The sequence below is a fragment of the Oncorhynchus gorbuscha genome, linkage group LG02 (assembly GCF_021184085.1).
Source record: "Oncorhynchus gorbuscha isolate QuinsamMale2020 ecotype Even-year linkage group LG02, OgorEven_v1.0, whole genome shotgun sequence".
Classification (NCBI taxonomy): Eukaryota; Metazoa; Chordata; class Actinopteri; order Salmoniformes; family Salmonidae; genus Oncorhynchus; species Oncorhynchus gorbuscha.
This window is the reverse complement of record NC_060174.1, coordinates 91285363-91308465: the sequence shown is the minus strand read 5'-3', so window position 1 is coordinate 91308465 and position 23103 is coordinate 91285363. Positions and strand designations below refer to the sequence as shown.

Sequence of the window (23103 nt, the reverse complement as noted above, 5' to 3'; positions counted from 1 at the left end):
ACTGCTAAAGCAACACTCGAGTGGATTAAGGGGAAACATTTAAATGTCTTGGAATGGCCTAGTCAAAGCCCAGACCTCAATCCAATTGAGAATCTGTGGTATGACTTAAAATTGCTGTACATCAGAGGGACCCATTCAACTTGAAGGAGCTGGAGCAGTTTTGCCTTGAAGAATGGGAAAAACTCCCAGTGGCTAGATGTGCCAAGCTTATAGAGACATACCACGAGAGACATGCAGCTGTAAAAGGTGACTCTACAAAGTATTGACCCTTGGGGGGGGTGAATAGTTATGCACTTATTTCTTGTTTGTTTCACAATAAAAACATATTTTGTATCTTCAAAGTGGTAGGCATGTTGTGTAAATCAAATGATACAAACCCCCCAAAATCTATTTTAATTCCAGGTTGTAAGGCAACAAAATAGGAAAAATGCCAAGAGGGGTGAATACTTTTGCAAGCCACTGTAGACAGCCATATTAAGGTAGGAAGTGTTTGAATCCCATTGGTGCAGTCTGAACTGGTTTTGCTTAATTTAGCTTGCAAGTGTCCCACAGTTTTCAATTGAAACGTGGCTGCACCATGACAAACTGTTGTTGTAGCCAGCTGTGTGCATGTGTTCACCATGTGTCTAGTTCCACTGGTTGTCCTCTCCATAGTCAGTTACCTGTTTGTTCTCTGCCTCTTTCACTGTCTGGTTGACATAGTTGAGGATCGTCCTGCAGCACTCCCCGGCCCTCTTCACCTTGTCCCTCTCCTCTGCATCCTCTGTCAGGCAAAAAACAAAAACAAGCAGATGATCTCAATGGACCAAATAAATGCACAACAAAAACCCACGTGCGCAAGAATGTGAAGAAATGATGATGATGATGACGGATTCATTTACAGCCTAATCTCTTATGAAGAGACTACGTAAACATATCTTAGTTCTGGGTAAACCAAGATTATTTATAGCCTAATCTTCATGCAATTTTTGACAGATTTTTTACAATCTTTGAGTAGCTAAATCTGCTTTCCTTTAGTTCAGTCATTTTATTTAAACATTAAAAGATAATATGGCTTGGAAATACATCCCTCTTTAATCAACTATTACAAAGAAATGCGATACTCATCTCCCAACAGATGGACACAAGAGAGATGATACGTCATCCAAATCATTTTCAGGTCAATGTCTCAACCTTTATTAGTTGTGTGGACAGACTGTGTTTTATAGCGGTGCTGTCTACTGTACCTGTGTACTTGGCTATGCTCTCCAGCAGTAGTGGATACTTGGTCAGCCTCTGCATCTCCACTGGAATGATATCCTTCAGCTGCAGTCTGCGACACAGACGGTTGCTCTCAGCTTCCTACGGGACGAGAGAGACACACCCGAGTCAGTACTACAGTCACTCACTCCAGATCAAATGGTCAATCTGACGACATCACAATGATGTTTCCTTTAGAGATATCATTGTGTTTCCAAGCCACTATAATGCAACATTTTCATTAGCGCCAACTGAGAATGCATGGAGTAGAATGCCCGGTCGTCAAGAGAAACTTCAGAACAATATTGTGACACAACATGCAACCCATGAACAGTAGAATATAGTATAGTATACTGTGTCGTACCTGCATAAAGGAGGTGAAGCGCTGGTCTTTCTTCTGCCGGGTCTTGATGAGTTCCAGGGCAAAGGGCTGGTTACTGCAGAAGGTACCCACCGCCCGCTTGATTTTCTCCTCCTCGTCATCACTGAACTACACACACGCACAGAGGGACATGGTAACATGCGGGCCCACATACGCACAGAGGGACATGGTAACATGCGGGCCCACATACGCACAGGGGGACATGGTAACATGCGGGCCCACATACGCACAGAGGGACATGGTAACATGCAGGCCCACATACGCACAGAGGGACATGGTAACATGCAGGCCCACATACGCACAGGGGGACATGGTAACATGCGGGCCCACATACGCACAGAGGGACATGGTAACATGCGGGCCCACATACGCACAGAGGGACATGGTAACATGCGGGCCCACATACGCACAGAGGGACATGGTAACATGCAGGCCCACATACGCACAGAGGGACATGGTAACATGCGGGCCCACATACGCACAGAGGGACATGGTAACATGCAGGCCCACATACGCACAGAGGGACATGGTAACATGCGGGCCCACATACGCACAGAGGGACATGGTAACATGCGGGCCCACATACGCACAGGGGGACATGGTAACATGCGGGCCCACATACGCACAGAGGGACATGGTAACATGCAGGCCCACATACGCACAGAGGGACATGGTAACATACGCGCCCACATACGCACAGAGGGACATGGTAACATGCGGGCCCACATACGCACAGAGGGACATGGTAACATGTGGGCCCACACACGCACAGGGGGACATGGTAACATGCGGGCCCACATACGCACAGAGGGACATGGTAACATGCGGGCCCACATACGCACAGAGGGACATGGTAACATGCGGGCCCACATACGCACAGAGGGACATGGTAACATGCAGGCCCACATACGCACAGGGGGACATGGTAACATGCAGCCCACATACGCACAGAGGGACATGGTAACATGCAGGCCCACATACGCACAGAGGGACATGGTAACATGCGGGCCCACATACGCACAGAGGGACATGGTAACATGCGGGCCCACATACGCACAGAGGGACATGGTAACATGCGGGCCCACATACGCACAGAGGGACATGGTAACATGCAGGCCCACATACGCACAGAGGGACATGGTAACATGCAGGCCCACATACGCACAGAGGGACATGGTAACATGCAGGGACACATAAGCACAGAGGGACATGGTAACATGCAGGCCCACATACGCACAGGGGGACATGGTAACATGCAGGGACACATAAGCACAGAGGGACATGGTAACATGCAGGCCCACATACGCACAGAGGGACATGGTAACATGCAGGCCCACGTACGCACAGAGGGACATGGTAACATGCAGGCCCACATACGCACAGAGGGACATGGTAACATGCGCGCCCACATACGCACAGAGGGACATGGTAACATGCGGGCCCACATACGCACAGAGGGACATGGTAACATGCAGGCCCACATACGCACAGAGGGACATGGTAACATGCAGGCCCACATACGCACAGAGGGACATGGTAACATGCGGGCCCACATACGCACAGAGGGACATGGTAACATGCGGGCCCACATACGCACAGAGGGACATGATAACATGCGCGCCCACATACGCACAGAGGGACATGTTAACATGCAGGCCCACATACGCACAGAGGGACATGGTAACATGCGGGCCCACATATGCACAGAGGGACATGGTAACATGCGCGCCCACATACGCACAGGGGGACATGGTAACATGCGGGCCCACATACGCACAGGGGGACATGGTAACATGCGCGCCCACATATGCACAGGGAGACATGGAAATGCAGGGACACAGAAAAGGACACAGACACACACACAGCAATGTTAGCAATGGCTTTTGGATGTAATACTCCCCCTCTCCTGCAGTGACTGAAAATATATCCCAAAATGCCAATAGGGCTCTGGTCAAAAGTAGTGCACTATAAAGGGAGAGTCTTCTCTTACCCAAGCTAGTAGATCGTCTCCTATCAGGTCTATCACTGACGTCTCATTCTTCTTCCGAATGACCGTCATCTGTTCCGTTATCCACACTGTAGGGAGGAAGAGAAAAGTCAGGGAAAAGAGGACATTTGTTTGAGAATAGGTGAATTTCAATGATTTAGGAAGTGAAAATTTGAGTTGTGTAAATTAGCATTATCCCTGAGAGAGGAGTTTGACTGTAGCTTTGAAGAGGAAGCCCCGCGGTGAGTATAGCTAGCATTGCACACACACAGAGACACACACACACACACAGTGTACCGTGTAGCTGGACAATCTCCTCTAGGTTAGTGAAGATGTGTTTAATGTCTCCAGGAGGCAGGATGCTGTCTCGGGTTAGTTTCTGGCAGAACACGTTATCCAGCACCTTCAACATCCTCAGGTGTGCTCGCTCTGTGTAGAAGAGCTCTGTGGAGACGCACACATTCAGACCCACAGAATTAAACAGAACACGATAGCTGCTATTATCAGCCCATTCTAAAGCTATGCAGGTCTATGACATCAGCCACTAGTACACGGTGGAACCAAGATTTTCATTTGGGATTGAGGCTTGCAGATTTCCTGGTATATCAGGATCTACGCAGCGTAGAATTTGGAGACTTTCCTACGAAAACGTTGCACAAAACTTAGCGACTTGTTGCGGTTTATTTAGCTAGCGGACCCACCATCACTGATAATCATGATGAAAGAGTTCACCACTTGAATTGAATGGACACAGTAGGCTTGGTCATAGACATACTCAAATAGTCAATAAGGTTAAGGTGAGGCCCTGGGTGGATAGGATATAAAAGGTATAAAAATGTAAAGGACAAATTATAATACAGCGCATCATATTTGCCATCTCAAAGCTAAACAGTTAGCATGAAACTACTTTGACTATTCAACAGCTATCTATCTATCTGTATGATTGATCCCCAGGCAGCTGTACAGAATGTGAAGCCAAAATGGCCACCGGCCTCACCGTTGATGACTTCCTGTCTTTTGATCTCCTGTGGAGTCAGGCCCGCCAGGACCTCTCGGCTAACCAGCGCCTGCCAGTTGGGAGGGTCCTGCTCGCACTCAATCTCGTTCCCCTGGTCGTCCTCACTCGGCACATCCCCACAGCCTAACCCGTCCATCCTGACATGAAAACAAGAAGTCTCTGATGATGACACCTGGATTGTGTTGATTAGGGCATGAAGTGGCAAAATATTTTGCATCGGAAAATTATTGGACAAATGTTCAGATAGTCCAACCCTGTTTCAGTTCATTTTCTTAAGTTTGTTTTAATTGAACTATTATTTATCCAGGAAGTCCCGTTGAGATCAGAAGACCTCTTTTACAAGAGACCTGGTGCTTAATGAACATGGCCCTGGGCCCACTTAAACAACACTAAAGCGAAATTCTACGATTGAGATCAATGTGTGATTAATTGGGAAAGTTACAGAGTTACTAAGTGCAGATGTCAAGCCTGTAATACATGGTAGAGAGAGGGGGACCAGTAACTCAATCAATTCTATTCAAAGGTTTTGCCAAAGTTAAGTTCAAGTTTAATCATGTTAATCGTGTTTAATCAATCACAATTGATTCAATTATGTGGGCAACACAAACGTTTTGAATAGCTGGTAATACCGAACAACTGGGGAAAATCAGTTATCATTCATGCCATTCATATGACTACAGAGACAAAAAAACAACAACCGGATCCGTGTTCAAATAGTATTTGAAATTATTTATCCGTACTTGATTGAGCTTGCCTGGCTAAATTGACCAATAGAACAGTCCTTAAACTGCAAACCCTGCCCATATGGCGCTCCAGAACCGATCCATTTCAAATTGTATTTGAATCCAACAACATCAGATGAAATAGACCCCAAAAAAATAAGAACAGAGAAAGACTCACCTCTGGGCTGGTTTGGGCGTACCTCCCTCTTGAGCCCTGGGGAAAGAAGATCACAGTCCCTGTCAACACACTTTCTGCCATTCACCAAATTCCTCCTTTCAATCCTCCACATCTATCTGAGCAGAGGTCCTAAGGCATAAGTTGGAGAACTCCCCATCTCCAAGTAATACACCATAAGAGGACCTTTCTTTCAATGAGTTTCAATGAGGTCATGAATGATCGGAGAGACAAAGACAGCGATTCAGCAGTGGAGTGCTGTAGCAGCAGCACCCGAACAGAAACGGCTCCGAGGCCTTGAGCAGGATGGCTGGGTATGGGCTGTGTATCCCAACATTATGGCTGTATGAGACCGCAGACTTTGCGGGCGACTGGTTGTGTCGGGTGAGAACGGATGAGCTTGGCAGTGGACCAACACGGCAGCAAAACATTCTGCCTTGGAAGGCTTTTCCCGGGACAGCTTGCTCTCTATTCGGAACAATATTTCAGTGATCATGCAATCTCGCTCAGCATAAGATTTAGGCTGCATCCCAGATGCCACCCTATTCCCTATTTAGTGCACTATTTTCGACCAGAGCCCAAAGGGAATTGGGTGCCATTTGGGAGGCAGATTTAGTGTAGATTTGTGTTGACCCAGAGGACAGTCCTGACTCGGCTGGTATATGGGATGGTATATATGGTGGTATATGGCTGGTATATGGTGGTATATGGCTGGTATATGGGATGGTATATATCAGAGTATCTCAATCCTTGAGCAGATTAGAATATTCACTATGTATTGCTGAAACCATCACATTTGATTACAGCAGATCTGCCCTCTGTATTTCTACGTTGTATATTACTAGCACATTACATGAAGAGATGCTGTTACCAAGTCAATCAGCCTATCATAGTCACTATAGCGTCACTATGTAAACAATATTATTTTTGAGGGGGGTAAAAGCTGCTGCAAGCAGAGATGATCAGAAATGATAATCATACAATAACTGTTTCATTCCCTTTTTATCCACCGATTGTAAAATACACTGAGTATACAAAACATTAAGAACACCTGCTCTTTTCATGACACAGACTGACCAGGTGAATCCAGGTGAAGCTATGATCCCTTATTGATGTCACTTGTTAAATGCACTTCAATCAGTGTAGATGAAGGGGAGGAGACAGGTTAAAGAAGGATTTTTAAGCCTTGAGACATGGATTGTGTGTATGTACTATTCAGAGGGTGAATAGGCCAGACAAAAGATTTTAGTGCCTTTGAACGGGGTATGGTAGTAGGTGCCAAGCGCAACGGTTTGAGTGTAGAACTGCAACGCTGCTAGGTCTTTCATGCTCAAAAATGTCCAGAGTGTATCAAGAATGATCCACCGCCCAAAGGACATCCAGCCAACTTGACACAACTGTGGGAAGCATTGGAGTCAACATGGGCCAGCTTCCCTGTGGAATGCTTTCAACACCTTGTAGAGTCCATTCCCCAATTTAATTGTTCTGAGGGCACAAAAGGGTGCAACTCAATAATAGAAAGGTGTTCCTAACATTTTGTACACTTCTTGCTTACCTCATAGTTTAGTATTAAAATGTAACGCTTGCTAAACAAATTAATGTAAAATAGGTTGATTAAGTAAATTGTCCTCAATGGCCTCGTAGCTTGAATTTAGAACGACAATGGCCACAGCCTGAATTAGGTCAAATCCAATTTTATTTGTCACATACACATGGTCAGCAGATGCAAGTGTAGCGAAATGCCTGTGCTTCTAGTTCCGACCATGCAGTAATATCTAACAAGTAATCTAACAATTTCACAACAACTACCTTATACACACAAGTGTAAAGAAATGAATAAGAATATGTACATACAAATATATGGATGAGCGATGGCTGAACGGCATAGGCAAGATGCAGTAGATGGTATAGAGTACAGTATATACATATGAGATGAGTAATGTAGGGTATGTAAACATTATATAAACTGGCATTGTTTAAAGTGGCTAGTAATACATTTATTACATCCAATTTTTAATTATTAAAGTGGCTAGAGATGAGTCAGTATGTTGGCAGCAGCCACTCAATGTTAGTGATGGCTGTTTAACAGTCTGATGGCCTTGAGATAGAAGCTGTTTTTCAGTCTCTTGGTCCCAGCTTTGATGCACCTGTACTGACCTCACCTTCTGGATGATAGTGGGTTGAACAGGCAGTGGAGGAACTTAAAACTTTCCACCTTCTCCACTACTGTCCCGTCGATGTGGATAGCGGGCTGCTCCCTCTGCTGTTTCCTGAAGTCCACGATCATCTCCTTTGTTTTGTTGACATTGAGTGTGAGGTTACTTTCCTGACACCACACTCTGAGGGCCCTCACCTCCTCCCTGTAGGCCGTCTCATCGTTGTTGGTAATCAAGCCTACCACTGTAGTGTCGTCTTTAAACTTGATGATTGAGTTGGAGGCGTGCATGGCCACGCAGTCATGGGGGAACAGGGAGTACAGGAGAGGGCTGAGAAGACACCCTTGTGGGGCCCCAGTGTTGAGGATCAGCGGGGTGGGGATGTTGTTTCTTACCCTCACCACCTGGGGGTCGGCCCGTCAGGAAGTCCAGGACCCAGTTGCACAGGGCAGGGTCTAAACCCAGGGTCTCGAGCTTAATGACGAGGTTGGAGGGTACTATGGTGTTAAATTCGGAGTAGTCGATGAACAGCATTCTCACATAGGTATTCCTCTTGTCCAGATGGGTGAGGGCAGTGTGCAGTGTGATTTCGATTGCGTCGCCTGTGGACCTATTGGGGCGGTAAGCAAATTGGAGTGGGTCTAGGGTGTCAGGTAGGGTGGAGGTGATATGGTCCTTGACTAGTCTCTCAAAGCACTACATGATGACGGAAGTGAGTGCTACAGGGCGATAGTCATTTAGCTCAGTTACCTTAGCTTTCTTGGGAACAGGAACAATGGTTGCCCTCTTGAAGCATGTGGGAACAGCAGACTGGGATAAGGATTGATTGAATATGTCCGTAAACACACCAGCCAGCTGGTCTGTGCATGCTCTGAGGACGCGGCTAGGGATGCCATCTGGGTCGGCAGCCTTGCGAGGGTGAACACGTTTAAATGTTTTACTCACGTTGGCTGCAGTGAAGGAGAGCCCACAGATTTTGGAAGCTGGCCCTGTCGGTGGCACTGTATTGTCCTCAAAGCGAGCAAAGATTTTTTTGGGATTGTCTGGGAGCAAGACATCGTGGTCCGCGACGGGGCTGGTTTTCTTTTTATAGTCTGTGATTGACTGTAGACGCTGCCACATACCTCTTGTGTCTGAGCCGTTGAATTGAGATTCTACTTTGTCTCTATACTGACGCTTAGGTTGTTTGATTGCCTTGCGGAGGGAATAGCTACACTGTTTCTATTTGGTCATGTTTCTGGTCGCCTTGCCCTGATTAAAAGCCGTGGTTCGCGCTTTCAGTTTTGCGTGAATGCTGCCTGTGTGGTCTAACAGAGTCTGCATGGGTTCGAATCTGACCCCTGAGACCATGAATTTGTTCCCGCCCTTACCTGTCACTTTCACGCTCCTCCTCCTGTAATTGGTCCAGGGTGCAAGGGCTGAAGTCAAAGTGGGTGCTGGTTAGGTGGACCATCCCGTCCAGGGTGTCGCCCGAGTGGAGCCCGTCGGTGTTCAGTCTGGGCAGGGCAGCGGAGGGAGTGAGTCCTGGAGAGGAGAGAACAAAATAGGAGGAGAGGTCAGGGGTTGTAAGTAAAAAGTATCTCAGAGTAGGAGTGCTGATCTATGATCAGGTCCCCATTGTCCATGTAATCTTATTTTCGTTGTGATCTAAAAGACAAGACCGATCCTAAATCAGCATTTCTACTCTGACACTTGATACATATGACCCCAGAGGGAGGCTCTTACATTAGAACAATCCAAGGTTAATGGGCTAATGTCCCTCTCCAGGTGGATTAATAATGTTCCATTCAATTCTACCAGGGCTTATGTCCTTCTCCAGGTGGATTAATGAAGTTCAATTACATTTTAGCAGGGTGAATGTCCCTCTCCATGTGATTTAATAAAGTTATATTCTACGTCCAACCAGAGCCAACATGGTCCTAAGCAATATGGCGAAGGCTCACGTAAGTTTCTTTATTCTGAAGGTCAAACAAGATCTCCATGGAAGAGAAGTGCGTAAGTCAACAGTTGTCTTATCGTGCGGTGGAACAAGCTCAAGACTAGAGATACGCTATAATCTAAAAGCAGTGCAAAAATAATATCTGCACTACACACAGCAGATGTTTCAAAAAGAAAATAGAGAGGGGTCGTTTTGACAGATCATATGCAGACAAAGCCTAGACGAAGTTCTGAAAACAAAACCTAGACGACGTTCTGAAAACAAGGCCTAGACGACGTTCTGAAAACAAGGCCTAGACGACGTTCTGAAAACAAGGCGTTCTGAAAACAAGGCCTAGACGATGTTCGTTCTGAAAACAAAACCTAGAAAACAAAACCTAGACGTTCTGAAAACAAGGCCTAGACGACGTTCTGAAAACAAGGCCTAGACGACGTTCTGAAAACAAGGCCTAGACGATGTTCTGAAAACAAGACCTAGACGACGTTCTGAAAACAAGGCCTAGACGACGTTCTGAAAACAAGGCCTAGACGACGTTCTGAAAACAAGGCCTAGACGACGTTCTGAAAACAAGGCCTAGACGACGTTCTGAAAACAAGGCCTAGACGACGTTCTGAAAACAAGGCCTAGACGACGTTCTGAAAACAAGGCCTAGACGACGTTCTGAAAACAAGGCCTAGACGACGTTCTGAAAACAAGGCCTAGACGACGTTCTGAAAACAAGGCCTCCCCCCAATTAGGAATAAACAAGAAAAAGCCAAAGAAAGCAATTGTGTTCCAGAAGGCTGGGCCACTGTAAGCCGGGCTAAGCCAGTGTAAAAGAGTCCTGACAACAAAAGGCCAAGGAGAAAACATGTCTGAGAGGAGGGAAGTGGATGACAGAACAAAAGCAAACAGACAACGTGGGGAGGAAAGAAAGCGAGGAAGCCAGCTTGGAGGGAAAACATGAAGACAGAAAGAGAGAGCGAGATAGAGTGAGAAAAGAGGTATGGATTATACTGAATGAGGTGAGTCCACCCATCAAATATATAGCTAATTGAGTATTCGGAAAAGCTCTAAAGCGCTATACTGTATGACACAATTCTTTACCTTCTATCATTATATGAGAGAAGTGGAGAGGAAAAGGCAGATATGAAGAAACAGTAAGGAGGAAAGGCATAGGTTGGGGGAGAGAGGATGGGTCCTTACCCGAGTCAGAGTCGCGTCCCGTCGGGTCGGAGCCCTGGCTGGCTGGGGCACTGTGGGGGGGCGGTGCGATGTAGGCCAAGGGGTGGGTGGCCGCATCAGAGCCTGGATCGCTGAATTGGCTGCGGGCACGGATGCCGCCTGCCGACAATTCTGGTTGCTCGAAGACACTGAGGGCGGGCTGGGAGAGCTGCTTCTGGGGGCCCCGATGCTTGTTCAACTCCATGGCCTTACTGACTGCACACACAGATATAAGCCAAACGAGAGTCAGTAGCTCACACAGCCATGCACAGCCGCACTATCTCCAAACCCAGAGCTCAGGGAGAAAGAAGGAGCAGCAGCTATGAAGAGGGAGGGGGCTTGAGACGAACCACAGTGGCTTGGCTGATACAATACAGATATAGATCAACTAGATTGGCCAATTGGTTGAGAACGGCAAAGCAGCAATGTTATGACAAAATGGTCCATATCTTCCTCATTTCTAAATGGACATCTGATCAAATGAAAAGGAGCAGTATGGAAGTACAGATGTATTTATCTCAATATGAAATCATAATTTAAAAAAAAATCATCCCACTGATTAATTGCAATACTTATTATACTTGTAAAAATGTTTTAGTCATGATACATAAATGTCTCCCAAGGCTCTTTGAACATGTAAATGAGTGTGTGTGCAAGTCTAAAATATGTATATCTATGGAGGGAGCAGCACAACGTAATGGGGAGCTGGCCCACACAACTCCAGACAGGCACTTCCTGTTGCGGAAGTCCACAATCTCCTTACAGAACTGGATGTGAGATGTATTGTGTCTGAGCCTGAACACACCACTAGCTTCTGTCCTCAGTGCAATACCAGGGCTATACATTCCCTTGAACTAAGTTCAAATATCCACACCTGCATACTACTGGTGATGTATTGGACATGCATATTAGGTAAATGCTAGTGTGGATATTGGCACATAGGGATGTGCGTTGTTATTTTTGTATATAAAAAAGTGTCACTACAGAGCCTGTTACACATCTCAAACTAACCATTACCGTTTGTTTTGCGTTCCAAACTGGCACACTAGGAGGGAACTGTTAAGTGTACTACATCCATTTGTACTCTTCCACACTTACTCGAAGCGGAGTCCACGCGGCTGGGCCGCCGAGGAGGGCCGAGGATGCTGGGAAAGCGAGGCTTCTTCACCTTCTCCTCCCCCTCTTTCTCAGGTTTGATGCTCTTCTGCTCCACCGAACAAAACACATACAAACTGCCCAGTCAGAGAATTTAAAATGGGGTCACTTTCAGTAGGCAAATGTTGTAGAACTTTGAAGACATGTCATGACATGTCATGAATAGAGCTGCCGTGATTCCTTATTATACATATTCTACATGTCAATGAGGCATGTTTGTTTTATGCTATTTTTATCTGGAAGTTGCACAATATTGTTCCCTACTGAACGCTAACCTGGAAAGCTGCTAACAAGTGAGACACTATGTCACCATACTTGTTACCAAGAAAAAACTCATACTAAGAAGTAAAACGGTGCCGCTGTGTGAAGAAACTGAATAATTTATGCTACATTAAATTATAGTTTCTACAAGCTGTAAAAGACCCCGGCATTGTGCTCAAATACATCATTGATGCATCAAGCATCAAGTGTGTGTGTGTGTGTGTTGTACCTTGATCTTGGGCAGGAAGTTGATGCGGACTCGTTTGGGCTCTAGGCTACGTGGTTCCTTTACTTTCACCCCCAGGTGTTTCATATAGGTGAGGATGACATACTGCATAGTAGTGCTGAAACACAATACACTATTTATTAATTGTTTATATTACCATTAACCCAGTACAGCCCACTTTATCTTAATATAAAATCATTTAAATCATCATATTGATGATATTATTATACTTAGAAAAACAGTTCTGATACATAAAAGTCTCCCAAGGCTCTTTGAAAACAGTAATTCTAATAGGACACATGTTATCAATCACTAGGAGCACATGTGAGGAAAATCGAATGAAAAGTTTAGGAAACTGACCTAATCAGTTTTTACTAATCGCTCTATTCCATTCATATTGTCAGAACAGGGTCGTGTTAATTAGGGCGTGTAAAGGAAAACATTTTGCAACTAAAAACTTTTTTTTTTTTCACAAGACCAGGTAGTCCCTCCCCACATCGGTCTGTTTTCTACCATTTGGTACTAATGAACACCACCCTGGCACAACTCAAAGTGTGTAGTACCACAGATCTCCAACAGATGGAGGCAGATGACACTTTTTAAAACTTGTATTTAACCTTTTATTTAACTAGGCAAATCATTACGCTATGACGTAATGGCAGACACGATGCATCCTAAACGGCACCCAATGTGGTAGTGCATAATAGTGCATAATATAGAGAATAGGGTGCCAGTTAGGTTACTGAATATGTGTCCCATGTCACTTCAACAGCTCTTCTCACAGCATGGATAGAAACAACATGCTGATGGAATTCACATATTAGAAATATGCAGCCACAACATGAGCCATTCCCCAAATAGACCACACAACATTGTGCATGCACGCACGCACACACCATCTGTCCTAGCACATAGAAGAAGACCCCTTAGTCAGAACAGAACGCCGGTTAGCCATATGGGATATGAACCACTATCATATAATCTGCGTGCTAACTACATGAAAATAGTGGAAAGAAATGGTTTCGAGTATTAAACCAAGAGAACATAATTCCAATACGCGTGGACTTCCGATCAGGACTGTAAACACAAAGCATCTGATAGTAGGTGTGGTGATCTGGGATCAGGTCCCCCTGTCAATATAATAAACATCAACCAAAAGGGGAAATGATCTTAGATCAGCGCTCCTACTCCGACAGGTTATGTGAATACAGGCCCAGATAGTGTGGGTGTTTCACCTCGACCTTCACAAGTAATTGAACTCATACACAACCACTGTGTGACCGAACACACTCACTTGAATTCATTCAACAATCAACACGCTACTTCCCCAGCAAACGTTCTAAACTCTAGTATGAAAACAGACCTATCCTCGTCAAATTCTGACATTAAGTGGTTAGTTACTATAACATCAGGGGTCGGCAACAGGTGGCCCGCAGGGAATTTTGGGGGCCCTTAAGCAAAACAGGAAATCTGTATCTCAGGTATGAAATAATCATTTTCAAATACAATCTCTTATTGAGCTTAGTTGTGGTCAATATCGGGTGTAAAAATTATTATAATGATGTTGCCTCCCCTCCAACCATCCACTGACAAAAATCTAGTTGCCAACCCCTGCTTTAGATAAAAAATCCCCCCTTACCACTTCTCCTCTTCTGTGGGCTGTGACGTCAGCCTGGAAGAAGAGAAACAAATAATAGGGTTAAGTGACACACACATACACATGTGTAAGTGGGCGCACACACACAACAATAAGCAGTTTCACTTCTACTTCAAATATACAAATGTGTAGTCTGCTTGTATAATGGTAATGCAGTTCTATTAGCCCATGTTTAATCTATTAAACTATCTCAATTAGTCATTGTGATTCCTCACATCCTATCTCCTCGCCTCCTTCTCAACTGTATTGGAGGAGAAGATCCAAGGTCCCTTTATTCTGACCTTTTTCTCCAATAGGTTTTGAGATGGATGAGAGGAGAGAGGATGTGAAGAATCAAAAGAAAGATTAGTTGAGAAACAGCCCATGACTGGCGAGCTTTCTGGCACAAAATGGCTGCCGTGCATCATCCAGGTGGGTGCCACACATTGGATCTCGTCACGGTATCTCTGTGCATTCAAATTGCCATAGATAAAATACATTTGTGTTCATTGTCCGTGATTTATGCCTGCTCATACCATAACCCCACCGCTGCGATGGGGCATTCTGTTCACAACGTTGACATCAGCAAACCGCTCACCCACACAACGCTATACACATGGTCTGCAGTTGTAAGGGGGTGTTACTGCGAAATTCTCTAAAACAACATTGAAGGTGGCTTATGGTAGAGAAATTATCAATGAATTCTCTGGCAACAGCTTTGGTAGACATTCATGCAGTCAGCATACCAATTGTACGCTCCCTCAGAACTTGAGACATCTGTGGCATGGTGTTGTGTGACAAACCTGCACATTTTAGAGTGGCCTTTTATTGTCCCCAACACAAGGTGCACCTGTGTAATGATCATGTTATTTAATCAGCGTATTGACATGCCACACCTGTCAGGTGCATTGATTATCTTGGCAAAGGAGAAGTGCTCACTAACAGGGAATAAGCTTTTTGTGCATATGGAACAATTCTGGTATCTTTTATTTCAGGTTATGAAACCAACACTTTACATGTTGTGTTATTTTTTTTCTCAGTGTAGAATAATGTAGGATCTCTGTGATACTTAGGTTTTTTTCTGTAATCAAAAAACTCTAAAAGGCCCAAAATATTCACAAGGCAATTTCAGAAGGCCAAAATCTGCATGTGCTTGCACATGTCAAAACATTGGTAACTAGTAGCTACAGTCTATCCCGGAACGGCTTAAACCTTCACACTGGCATCAACACTAAACAGGTGAGTGCAGGTAAGAGAGACGGTCTTGGGAGAGTGAGATGATATCAGTGGTCTTGAAAGTACGAGTGTGTGTCTCTGTCTGTCTCTGTCTGTCTGTCTGTCTGTCTGTCTGTCTGTCTGTCTGTCTGTCTGTCTGTCTGTCTGTCTGTCTGTCTGTCTGTCTGTCTGTCTGTCTGTCTGTCTGTCTGTCTGTCTGTCTGTCTGTCTGTCTGTCTGTCTGTCTGTCTGTCTGTCTGTCTGTCTGTCTGTGTCTGTGTGTTTGAGAGAGAGAGAGAGAGCGATAATATCTAACTTGTATCTATCTTAATCCCTGTAATATGTACAGTTTGGCGTGTTTGAGGCCCAGAGAGTGGAGACACGCAAGCACTCACTGACCTGGAAATAATTCCCAGAAATGGCACGTGTATGTGGTACAATTTCTTCTCCACACACACGGTAACTGGAACAACAGAGTGGTTCCATGTCATTTCAGTAAGCCATGACACCGAGGGACCGCACAGTTATTCTAATATTTTAATATCCCAACAGACGTTAGATTTCAAATAATTGCGAGAGTATTCAGATTTCTTTTTAATCATAAGTCTATTTCAACAAGGAAAAGTATTTGTCTAAATGAAGTATGTGACATTGCTACACACAAGGATATACCATGACATTAGACATGATTAATACAAATTTTAAAAAACGTTTCAATTAATTTGTACGATGTGTGCCCCATAAAATGACAGTAGCCTACACAGGCTTCACATGTTTGTTGTTATTGTCGGCCATTCAAAATGGCACTGTCTACAGTCAGTGGCTCCATGTGTACGAAGCAATGTGTGAGATTTACATTTACATTTAAGTCATTTAGCAGACGCTCTTATCCAGAGCGACTTACAAATTGGTGCATTCACCTTATGACATCCAGTGGAACAGCCACTTTACAATAGTGCATCTAAATCTTTTAAGGGGGGTAGAAGGATTACTTTATCCTATCCTAGGTATTCCTTAAAGAGGTGGGGTTTCAGGTGTCTCCGGAAGGTGGTGATTGACTCCGCTGTCCTGGCGTCGTGAGGGAGTTTGTTCCACCATTGGGGGGCCAGAGCAGCGAACAGTTTTGACTGGGCTGAGCGGGAACTGTACTTCCTCAGTGGTAGGGAGGCGAGCAGGCCAGAGGTGGATGAACGCAGTGCCCTTGTTTGGGTGTAGGGCCTGATCAGAGCCTGGAGGTACTGAGGTGCCGTTCCCCTCACAGCTCCGTAGGCAAGCACCATGGTCTTGTAGCGGATGCGAGTTTCAACTGGAAGCCAGTGGAGAGAGCGGAGGAGCGGGGTGACGTGAGAGAACTTGGGAAGGTTGAACACCAGACGGGCTGCGGCGTTCAGGATGAGTTGTAGGGGTTTAATGGCACAGGCAGGGAGCCCAGCCAACAGCGAGTTGCAGTAATCCAGACGGGAGATGACAAGTGCCTGGATTAGGACCTGCGCCGCTTCCTGTGTGAGGCAGGGTCGTACTCTGCGGATGTTGTAGAGCATGAACCTACAGGAACGGGCCACCGCCTTGATATTATTATATTATAGAACGACAGGGTGTTGTCCAGGATCACGCCAAGGTTCTTAGCGCTCTGGGAGGAGGACACAATGGAGTTGTCAACCGTGATGGCGAGATCATGGAACGGGCAGTCCTTCCCCGGGAGGAAGAGCAGCTCCGTCTTGCCGAGGTTCAGCTTGAGGTGGTCGGGAGGAGATCTCTAATCAATGCAACATGGAATTACAATGACTTTTTATTTAACCCTTATTTTACCAGGTAGGTTGACTGAAACCACATTCTCATTTACAGCAACGACCTGGGGAATAGTTACAGGGGAGAGGAGGGGGATGAATGAGCCGATTGGAAGCTGGGGATGATTAAGTGGCCTTGATGGTATGAGGGCCAGATTGGGAATTTTAGCCGGGACACCTGGGTTAACACCCCTACTCTTACGAAAAGTGCCATGGGATCTTTAGTTACCTATTTAACATCCCATCCAAAAGACGGCACCCAACACAGGGTAATGTCCCCAATCACTGCCCTGGGGCATTTTTTATGTTTTTAGACCAGAGGAAAAAGAGTGCCTCCTTCTGTCCCTCCAACACCACTTCCAGCAGCATCTAGTCTCCAATCCAGGACCAACCCTGCTCAGCTTCAGACGCAAGCCAGCAGTGGGATGCAGGGTGGTATGCTGCTGGCCAATTACAGTATTAAGTTAGTTAAATGAGATGGAGAAAGCTATAACTAAAAGAAACTATCAGGTAGGCTGTTGTTTAACAGCCTATCAGGCCAATCTTGATGTGATTGGCCTGACTGAAACATGGCTTAAGCCTGATGAATTTACTGTGTTAAATGAGGCCTCACCTCCTGGTTACAATAGTGACCATATCCCCCATGCATCCCGCAAAGGAGGAGGTGTTGCTAACATTTACGATAGCAAATTTCAATTTACAAAAAAAACCTATGTTTTCATCTTTTGAGCTTCTAGTCATGAAATCTATGCAGCCTACTCAATCACTTTTTATAGCTACTGTTTTCAGGCCTACTGGGCCATATACAGCGTTCCTCATTGAGTTCCCTGAATTCCTATCATACCTTGTAGTCATAGCAGATAATATTGTCCCATGGAATAAATGTTGTGGATCTTAATGTTTTTCCTCATAATCCTGGACTATCGGACCACCATTTTATTACGTTCGCAATCGTAACAAATAATCTGCTCAGACCCCAACCAAGGAGCATCAAAAGTCGTGCTATAAATTCTCAGACAACCCAAAGATTCCTTGATGCCCTTCCAGACTCCCTCTGCCTACCCAAGGACGTCAGAGGACAAAAATCAGTTACCCACCTAACTGAGGAACTCAATTTAACCTTGCGCAATACCCTAGATGCAGTTGCAACCCTAAAAACGAAAAACATTTCTCAAAAGAAACTAGCTCCCTGGTATAAAGCAAATACCTGAGCTCTGAAGCAAGCTTCCAGAAAATTGGAACGGAAATGGCGCCACACCAAACTGGAAGTCTTCCGACTAGCTTGGAAAGTTGGTACCATGCAATATCGAAGAGTCCTCACTGCTGCTCGATCATCCTATTTCTCCAACTTAATTGAGGAAAATAAGAACATTCCAAAATGTCTTTTTGATACTGTTGCAAAGCTAACTAAAAAGCCACATTCCCCAAGGGAGGATGGCTTTCACTTCAGCAATAATACATTCATGAAGTTCTTTGAGGAAAAGATCATGGTCATTAGAAAGCAAATTACGGACTCCTCTTTAAATCTGCATATTCCTCCAAAGTTCAGTTGTCCTGAGGCTGCACAACTCTGCCAGGACCTAGGATCAAGAGAGACACTCAAGTGTTTTAGTAATATATCTCTTGATACAATGAGGAAAATAATCATGGCCTCTAAACCTTCAAGCTGCATACTGGACCCTATTCCAACTACACTACTGAAAGAGATGCTTCCTGTGCTTGGCCCTCCTATGCTGAACATAATAAACGGCTCTCTATCCACCAGATGTGTACCAAACTCACTAAAAGTGGTAGTAATAAAGCCTCTCTTGAAAAAGCCCAACCTTGACCCAGAAAATATAAAAAACTATCGGCCTATATCGAATCTTCCATTCCTCTCAAAAAAAATTGAAAAAGCTGTTGCTCTTGTCTCTGTAAATGGTTTGTCCTCTGACAATTCAACTGTAAATTTCGGGGGTTCCTCAAGGTTCAGTTTTAGGACCACTATTGTTTTCACTATATATTTTACCTCTTGGGGATATTATTTGAAAACATAATGTTAACTTTCACTGCTATGCAGATGACACACAGCTGTACATTTCAATGAAACATGGTGAAGCCCCAAAATTGCCCTCGCTGGAAGCCTGTGTTTCAGACATAAGGAAGTGGATGGCTGCAAACTTTCTCGGACAAAACAGAGATGTTTGTTCTAGGTCCCAAGAAACAAAGAGATCATCTGTTGAATCTGACAATTAATCTTGATGGTTGTACAGTCATCTCAAATAAAACTGGGAAGGACCTCAGTGTTACTCTGGACCCTGATCTCTCTTTTGACAAACATATCAAGACTGTTTAAAGGACAATTTATTTCCATCTACATAGCATTGCAAAAATCAGAAACTTTCTGTCCAAAATTGATGCAGAAAAATTAATCCATGCTTTTGTTAATTCTAGGTTAGATTACTGCAATGCTCTACGTTCCGGCTACCTGGATAAAGCACTAAATAAACTTCAGTTAGCGCTAAATACGGCTGCTAGAATCTTAAACTATAAAAAAAATGATAATATTACTCCAGTTAAGGCTAGGGCTAATTTCAAGGTTTTATTGCTAACCTACAAAGCATTACATGGGCTTGCTTCTACCCTTCTTTCCGATTTGGTCCTGCCATACATACCTACACATACGCTACGGTCACAAGACGCAGGCCTCCTAATTGTCCCTCAAATTTCTAAGCAAACAGCTGGAGGCAGGGCTTTCTCCTATAGAGCTCCATTTTTATGGAATGGTCTGCCTACCCTTGTGAGAGACGCAGACTCGGTCTCAACCTTTAAGTCTTTACTGAAGACTAATCTCTTCAGTAGGTCATATGATTGAGTGTAGTCTGGTCCAGGAATGTGAAGGTGAACGGAAAGGCTCTGGAGCAACGAACCGTCCTTGCTGTCTCTGCCTGGCCGGTTCCCCTCTCTCCACTGGGATTCTCTGCCTCTAACCCTATTACAGGAGCTGAGTCACTGGCTTACTGGTGCTCTTCGATGCCGTCCCTAGTAGGGGTGGGTCACTTGAGTGGGTTGAGTCACTGACGTGATCTTCCTGTCTGGGTCTTTTTGGGCTATACTCGGCCTTGTCTCAGGATCGTAAGTTGGTTATATCCTGCCTGTATGGCCCTGTCTGGGGGTATCATCGGATGGGGCCACAGTGTCTCCTGATCCCTCCTGTCTCAGCCTCCAGTATTTATGCTGCAGTAGTTTATGTGTCGGGGGGCTAGGGTCAGTCTGTTATATATGGAGAACCTCCCCTGTCTTATCCGGTGTCCTGTGTGAATTTAAGTATGCTCTCTCTAATTCTCTCTTTCTCTCGCTCTTTCTCTCTCTCGGAGGACCTGAGCCCTAGGACCATGCCTCAGGACTACCTGGCATGATAACTCCTTGCTGTCCCCAGTCCACCTGGCCGTGCTGTTGCTCCAGTTTCAACTGTTCTGCCTGTGGCACTTGTCCCAGACCTGCTGTTTTCAACTCTCTAGAGACAGAAGAAGCGGTAGAGATACTCTGAATGATCGGCTATGAAAAGCCAACTGACATTTGCACCCTCGACAACTACTGTGATTATTATTATTTCACCATGCTGGTCATGTATGAACATTTGAACATCTTGGCCATGTTCTGTTATAATCTCCACCCGGCACAGCCAGAAGAGGACTGGCCACCCCTCATAGCCTGGTTCCTCTCTAGGTTTCTTTCTAGGTTTTGGCCTTTCTAGGGAGTTTTTCCTAGCCACCGTGCTTCTACACCTGCATTGCTTGCTGTTTGGGGTTTTAGGCTGGGTTTCTGTACAGCACTTTGAGATATCAGCTGATGTAAGAAAGGCTATATAAATACATTTGATTTGATTGAATCTGAATGGAATCGTTGTAGACAAAGACAGGAAGTGCAGAAAAGTAGGCTCAATTACTTTTAGCCTAGATAGCTAGCGAGGTAGCTGGCTAACATAGCTGGATATCTTAGCTAGCATCTTTACATCGATTTGATGCAGTCAAGACAGGCACTACCAGATGGGATGACAGATAACATATGAAATCTATACATTGGTCTAACTAGCAGGAGTCTGTATTGCTACTCTCTCTCTCTCCCGCTCCTGTGTAAAACTCACCGGCAACCAAGTTGAGCAGGCTGCGCAGCAAGTCAGTTCCCAAGTTTAAACAAAGTTGTTTTTATTTTTGTATTATGTACTTCGTCTATCAGGATATTCCCCTAAAATCAGTTGTGGCTTTTGCCAATTTTTTGGGCCTTCCTAATTTCTTCCTCATTATACTTATTAAATATGATCTGAATCCTGTAAATTAAAATAGCCAATTTGGGTGAAATCGATTAGCTTGATTTCTCAGACCAAATTATATTTCAACAAAATAATGTTTCAGAAAAGTTATTTGTATCTGTTACAGAAACAGCGTTGTTGGGTGTTAAAATCTTATTTCTTGTGCTTTTTGAGGTTGAACGACCCAACACTCCTTTCACCTCTAACCTACAACTTATAACATTACCAGAGTAGATAATCCTTATGGCGCTGATAACATCATCTTCCTGTGATTGTAATGGCATGTGTGTGTACGTGAGTGACAAAGAATGTGTGTGTGTGCAAGAGAGAAAGAACGTGCATCGTGCACTACACTTGCCTCCTGTCTATCTCGAAGTAGAAAACAGAGACCTGACTCGTGTCGTGTTATCACTCAATCATCTTGATGATGCTGGTTTGTGTGTGTGTCTGATGAGGCAGCACACATGATGGAGCAGTGACTGTCTGTTGAGGAAAAGGCTGTCTTACCATAGTGAGCTAGGTTATAGGACTACATCATAGGCTGGATAGAAGCAGTTTATAGTCTTCAGAACTGGATAATAATTGTTTTATTTCCCTCTTAAAAGAATACTATAATTTTCCCTTCCCGCGTGGATAATTTCTTTCATAATAACCTTAAACCTGATGAAACTTGTCAATCAAATTTTTCTATAGGCTATTGATATAGTTTGTTCTCTCTTATTATTAGTTCTCTTGCTACACTACATGGCCAAAAGTATGTGTACATCCCTTCAAATTAATAGATGCGGCTATTTCAGTCACACATTGCTGACAGGTGTATAAAATCGAGCACACAGCCATGCAACCTCCATAGGTAACATTGGCAGTAGAATGGCCCGTCCTGAAAAGCTCAGTGACTTTCAAATGTGGCACTGTCATGGGATGCCACTTTTCCAGCAAGTTAGTTTGTCTAATTTCTTCTCTGCTAACGCTGCCCTGGTCAAGCCTAGTGGTTAGAGCGTTGGACGAGTAACCGCAAGGTTGCAAGATTGAATCCCGAGCTGACAAGGTCAAAATCTGTTGTTCTGACCCTGAAAAAGGCAGTTAACCCACTGTTCCTCGACCGCCATTGACAATAAGAATTTGTTCTTAACTGACTTGGCTAGTTAAATAAAGGTTAAATAAAATAAAAACTGTAAGTCGTGTATTTGTGAAGTGGAAACGTCTAGGAGCAACAACGGTTCAGCTGTGAAGTGGTAGGCCACACAAGATCCCAGAATGGGACCACCGAGTGCTGAAGCGCGTAGCACGCAAATATTGTCTGTCCTCGGTTGCAAAACTCACTACCGAGTTCCAAACTGTCTCTGGAAGCAACATCAGCACAATAACTGCTTGTCGGGAGCTTCATGAAATGGGCTTCCATGGCCGAGAAGCCGCACACAAGCCTAAGATCACCATGCGCAATGTCAAACTTTGGCTGGAATGTGTAAAGCTCACCACCATTGGACCCTGGAGCAGTGGAAACGCGTTCTCTGGAGAAATGAATCACGCTTTACCATCTGGCAGTCTGACGGAATGTGGGTTTGGCTGATGCTCGAATGCATAGGGCCAACTCTAAAGTTTGGTGGAGGAGTAATAATGGTCTGCAGCTCACAGATCACTGCACCTGTACATAGCCCATCTATAAATAGCCCAAACAACTACTCCATCCCCTACTGTATTTATTTATTTT

General features: G+C 44.7%; 1 protein-coding gene across 4 annotated transcripts in view; it reads right to left on the bottom strand.

The window, feature by feature from the left end:
- The window catches only part of arhgef12b (Rho guanine nucleotide exchange factor (GEF) 12b), a 118587-nt gene that overhangs the window by 15925 nt on the left and 79559 nt on the right, over positions 1 to 23103 (bottom strand). For all 4 annotated transcript variants that reach the window (XM_046326913.1, XM_046326923.1, XM_046326932.1 and 1 more), the window contains 12 exons: positions 14103 to 14135; positions 12467 to 12581; positions 11920 to 12025; positions 10804 to 11037; positions 9050 to 9203; positions 5527 to 5562; positions 4606 to 4763; positions 3906 to 4052; positions 3612 to 3697; positions 1604 to 1729; positions 1227 to 1341; positions 663 to 763 (listed from right to left, as the gene is read on the bottom strand). In XM_046326913.1, coding sequence (XP_046182869.1) covers positions 663 to 763; positions 1227 to 1341; positions 1604 to 1729; positions 3612 to 3697; positions 3906 to 4052; positions 4606 to 4763; positions 5527 to 5562; positions 9050 to 9203; positions 10804 to 11037; positions 11920 to 12025; positions 12467 to 12581; positions 14103 to 14135 — 1411 coding nt within the window. The remainder of the gene's footprint in view (positions 1 to 662; positions 764 to 1226; positions 1342 to 1603; positions 1730 to 3611; positions 3698 to 3905; positions 4053 to 4605; positions 4764 to 5526; positions 5563 to 9049; positions 9204 to 10803; positions 11038 to 11919; positions 12026 to 12466; positions 12582 to 14102; positions 14136 to 23103) is intronic.